Raw genomic sequence first — 5,000 nt, 5'->3', positions numbered from 1 at the left:
CCTGTATGTTCTTAAATTTTCATATTGACTAATCTGGAAACTCTTTTAGGCATATTTGGAGCTGACCTGACCACTAGCCTGCGAGGATCTACAGAGAGCGTGCCAAGCGTTGTAACAGAGTGTGTTTCGGAAGTGGAAGCACGGGGACTAACAATGGAGGGCATCTATAGGGTTCCAGGCTCACAGGACCAGATTGAAGCACTGAGGCTAGCATTTGAGAGAGGTTAGTGTTGGACTAAATGGCCTTGGCTAATAGGCCTTGTTTCATTACAGGACAAAGGAGTGACATAGTGAATGGTCTAGTTTTGTGATTTAGTTTTTTTTTTATCATAAGAATATATATTACTTAAGTAACAGTAAATTCAGGTTCCTTTATATTATGTCTTCATTCTCTCTTTTACTTCTAAAAGAAGACAAAATGTGTCATGATATCCCTTAATGGTATTAAGAGTAGAGGAAGTGGACATAAAAAAGTAGATGACCGTAAAATTTAATCACTGAAAAAATGTTATTCTATTAGATGGAAATGAAACATGAAAGTGATACACCAACATCCCAACAGATGGAAATCGCGTGAACCTGACCGAGAAGGCAGTGCCTGACATCAATGTGGTTGCTGGAGTGCTGAAGTTATACTTACGTCTCTTGCCCATTCCCCTCGTTACAAGCCAGTGCTTCCTTAGGCTGCAAGCCGTATGCAGTAAGTCTCAGTGTGACTGTTCATTACAGTTTTGACAGGGAGAGTTGTTTTAGTTTTATTGTTTATTCTCAAGTCATTAGAGTTCAGCTGCTTTTGGCAAGGGGGCAGGGGTAAGGTTTAAGTATTTTCCCATTTTCCTTGTAAGTGGAAATGAGATAACTTGCATGGTAATATGTAAATGAGAATGCTTTTAAATGAATCACTATCTTTTTGATAAAAGGGTAAGACATTTGGAGGATTTTAAAAGTTCTATTTTTATCTTAGGGCCTAATCTCTGTAGCAGTCAGTCTCCTGGCTGATATAGTAGTCTTAAACTGAATAGAGCATCGTGTGTAAATGCACTGTGCTTCAGAATAAGGAACAAACAAGAAAAAAATCCTGTAGGCATTTACTAACATTCATGAAAAGAAAATGTTTGTTAATTTTAGAAGAACATACAAAATTCTAGGCACTTTAGTTGAATATGCTTGTGTCAGGCCAGTGGAATGATTTACATCAAACTTTATTGGTCTGCATCTCTAAACAGCATTTGAATTAATTTTGTATTTTTATTAAAATAAAAGCACAGTGAAAGAAAAATCTTTGGGAAGTATTTTGGGTACTACATGTCTCCTAGAGCTAAAAATTTCAAGTACTGTCAGAGGCAATTGAATGCTCAAGAACATAACTAGCAGAGGGCCATGCAGTTGTTCTTTGTTTAGTGAGTTTCCTACCACTGTTATTATAGTTTTCTAGCAGCCAGAATGGGATATTTATGTCAAATGACATTTTACCACTTCTTGATTAGCTATGTGAAAGTTGGCTCAAGAATATGACTAGTATAATTTAGTGACTCTTGTGTTAAAGAGGAAAATGTATGTGAAGGAGGGGTGGGTGGGGAAGAGAGATCTTGTTCAACAAGTGAGAGGAGAGGTAAGCCTTACTTAACACCGTTAATGTAAAATTTTTCTCCTGTATGCTGGTACTGTGCTTATAACTGAATTATGAAGGGCAAATTCATGTGCTGATTTTGATAATCGCCAAGGATGAAGATTTATGTAATGTAATTTTTGTGCTGACTGCTATAGGCAATGCAACTGTAGCAGTTCTTGGTAACTTCACATAACATGTTTATAACAGGTACAGAGAACACCAGCAAGAGACTGTGCTGATTATGTTGTTGACTTTGCTGTTATACCCAATTATACAAATGCAGTATGTTTACAGATGTATAGATTTATTCTAGGAATTATCAGAAGTGAAGGAAATTTCTCAGGAAATATCACAAGTTGTTTATGACAGTTGTCAAATGTTGCTGGCTCTGTAGTTGTTTCCCTATTTTTTATCTTGGATAAATTTAGAAAAATAAGTGTAAGCATATTAGCTCAACAATTGGTGAGGATGCTTTGTAAGAAATTAATCATAATTAATCATTCTTTTATAGTTTTGTGCAGGGCTGTTATAAAGAAATGTACTGTAATTTTTTTTGGTGCTATAGCAAAACTTACACTAAAGGAAGTGGAAAATATGTAAATGGGCAATCATGAAAGATATAAATGGTTCCTTATTTTTTTCTGCTTACATATTACCCAAACTAATATTGTTAATATTTACTAATTTTGCTTCTCAAATATAGCCTTGAATTTTATTGCAATTTGCTTCAGTGTTCAATGAATATAGCAGTTTATTTGTAGCTTGCTCAGATTTAATTATTCCCAGTTGTCATTTTGATGTACACTTACAACTAAAGAATGGGAAAATGAGATGGCCAAAAGGAAAGTATATAGGTTATTTAGAAAGCTTAAATGTATGGAATATTGTTGCAGTAAAAGAATGGAAAGAACATATCACTTGTGGGTCATAGTTACTGGGCATTTCATCAGATTATGGTTAGATTTACAAAAGAATCAACCAATTTATGGAGGCACGTCAGCAGAAGCTCAGGAGTGTCGGAAACACAGCCATTGTATTATCTTTAGTCCTTATTGCTTTTATGTGTGTCAGTCTTTGCCATAATTCAAGGGACCATATCTAACTGTTTATGGTGTTTGTGAAAGAAAATTAGTGTATGTATATGTTCTGCCACAAGTTAGAAAAAAGGATTTGATGGTTCACTGAAGGGGAAAGCAGGTGCCAACTTTTGTCAACAAATGAAGTTGTTCTCAGATCAATTGCCTGAAAAAGTGTTTTGTTTAAACTTTCTTTAGTATGTTCACCCAAATGAACTTTTAACTCATAATTGCAGTGCATTAACGTGAACATATTGATGCTTTTAGCAGAACAAAATATTTGATAAACACATTTTTGGGCAATTGATTTGAGAACACCTTCGGTATGCATACACTTAAATGTCATGAATGAGTCATTTTGTATTGTTTTTAAAGCTGTAGAAACAGGGAAAAAGTTATTTTGGTCTGTGGAAAGTCAGAGAAATTTAGTTCTTTAGGAATGTGGACACCCTGAGTATACAGAAGATTTTTGCAGGGTTTAGTGCCTCAAAGAAATTTGAGAACCACTGTATGATGAAAGGATTATCATAACATATTGATTATGATAACACTGATTTCTCTGCATTGGAGCTTCCAAAGTGATTCTCATGAAATTGGTCACTAAAAGTAATATAGTTCAGTGTTAATATATTACTGTTGTCATGTAAAATGTTGTATCAAGAATGATAGCATCTGAACTGGTGAGCAAATGGGATGACCAAGAAATTTAATAACATATAGGACAATCTACCAAGGTAGATTGTTTTGTACACAGAGCAGTACGGGAAAATTCCAACCAGTTGAGGGTGTTATTAGGAGAGCTGAAGAGGATTGGAGGTTCTAACAGTTTTGAGATTATTTAGGAGTACTAGCCTAGACACTGGAGAAGTTAAACTCAGATGTTGGTATTCTTATTATTAACAACAGAAAATTTGGAAGTGTTATACTTTATATATGAATTACTTGAAAAGACAAACACACACACACACAGACATGGATTCTTGGCTGATGTATTTTTAATACATTTTCCTTATGAATTAGGTCTTTGATGATCATTACATTTTGAGTTTATCTTGTGAAACAAATTATTCTATTTCTTTATTTTTCTCCTTTGTTTCCTACTGGAATCTCAGAATTCATGTTAAATGTACTTAAGATATGCACCTCTTTTTCAGATTAGCTATTTTTCCTTTTCAACTTTGCCATTTTGCTTCTTGTGTCTTAACAATATGCTAATTAATTTGAGGGTTGAAGTTTTTACATTTTTTAAAAATGATGCTCATATAGTTTACATTTGATTAATAGAGCTGAGTACCCGGGAGGCTAAAGTGTCCGGCATTCGAGAAGCCTTACAAACTCTCCCGGTGGCACACCTGTCCACTCTCAAGGTCATCATCATGCATCTTGCTAGGTGAGTCCATTGCAGATTTTCATTGGCCTTCCACCTCCTTTTGCCTCAGCCTTTTTCTGTTTCACATGATTATTGTTTTTATATTTCTCATATGCTTTCAGTAGTAAATAATCCAATAAATGCATTGTCACTGACCTATTTCTGAAAGTTTGGGTGTACTCCAAAAATGTATTTTCTATGTCATGGATTTGACATGCATCAACTAGTTTCAAGTGCATGGTCCGTATTGTTAACCCAATGCTGTCGGGTGGTTTCCTGATGTGATAGCCCTCCCTCCCCTAGGCTGTTTTCATAGTGCTGGGGGATCGTGTTGGCAACATAGCATGCGTGGCATGATTGTACATGCCCCCGGAAAACGGGACCAGTGCACATGCCTCCCGGAATAAACTCCAGGCATGCCATGGCATGTACAGATGTGCCACCTGGCGGCAAAGGGTTAAGAAGAGCTTGCACATTTAACATACTGAATTCCAGAATTCATAATCTTGCCAGAAATATTGAGTAAGGCTTCTTAATTATATGTAACACTAAATTTATTAATATCTTTTTTTGTGATTGGAAAACTACTTTAAAAATTATTGTAATAATAATAGTAATGATATTGATAACAGCAGTCAGAGCTCTGTGGCCCCTACTATAAATTAATCTTATAATTGCCTTTATGACAATATTCATGATGATAATAACAATACATATAATGATCATGACTAAGCTATTATAACCAAATCAACAATCCCAGAAATGACTTATATAAAATGGTCACAATAGTAGTAGTAGCAGCATTATTAATAATAATAATGAAAATGCTAATAATGATAATAATAATGATAATAATGGTAATAATGTTAGCAATAATAGAAATAATGATAATATTATAATAATAATAATAATAATAGTAATAACGATAATAATAATGAAAGTA

The 5,000-nt window shown here is 34.5% G+C and overlaps 1 protein-coding gene across 3 annotated transcripts in view; it reads left to right on the top strand.

Moving 5' to 3' along the window:
* LOC119575136 (N-chimaerin-like) overlaps window positions 1–5,000 on the top strand; it is a 17,142-nt gene that overhangs the window by 9,727 nt on the left and 2,415 nt on the right. For all 3 annotated transcript variants that reach the window (XM_037922570.1, XM_037922572.1, XM_037922571.1), the window contains exons 7-9: window positions 50–223; window positions 563–700; window positions 3,973–4,078. In XM_037922570.1, coding sequence (XP_037778498.1) covers window positions 50–223; window positions 563–700; window positions 3,973–4,078 — 418 coding nt within the window. The remainder of the gene's footprint in view (window positions 1–49; window positions 224–562; window positions 701–3,972; window positions 4,079–5,000) is intronic.

The sequence above is a fragment of the Penaeus monodon genome, chromosome 7 (assembly GCF_015228065.2).
Source record: "Penaeus monodon isolate SGIC_2016 chromosome 7, NSTDA_Pmon_1, whole genome shotgun sequence".
In the NCBI taxonomy this organism is placed as follows: Eukaryota; Metazoa; Arthropoda; class Malacostraca; order Decapoda; family Penaeidae; genus Penaeus; species Penaeus monodon.
The sequence above is the reverse complement of the archived record's forward strand: the minus strand, read 5'-3'. Positions and strand labels throughout refer to the sequence as shown.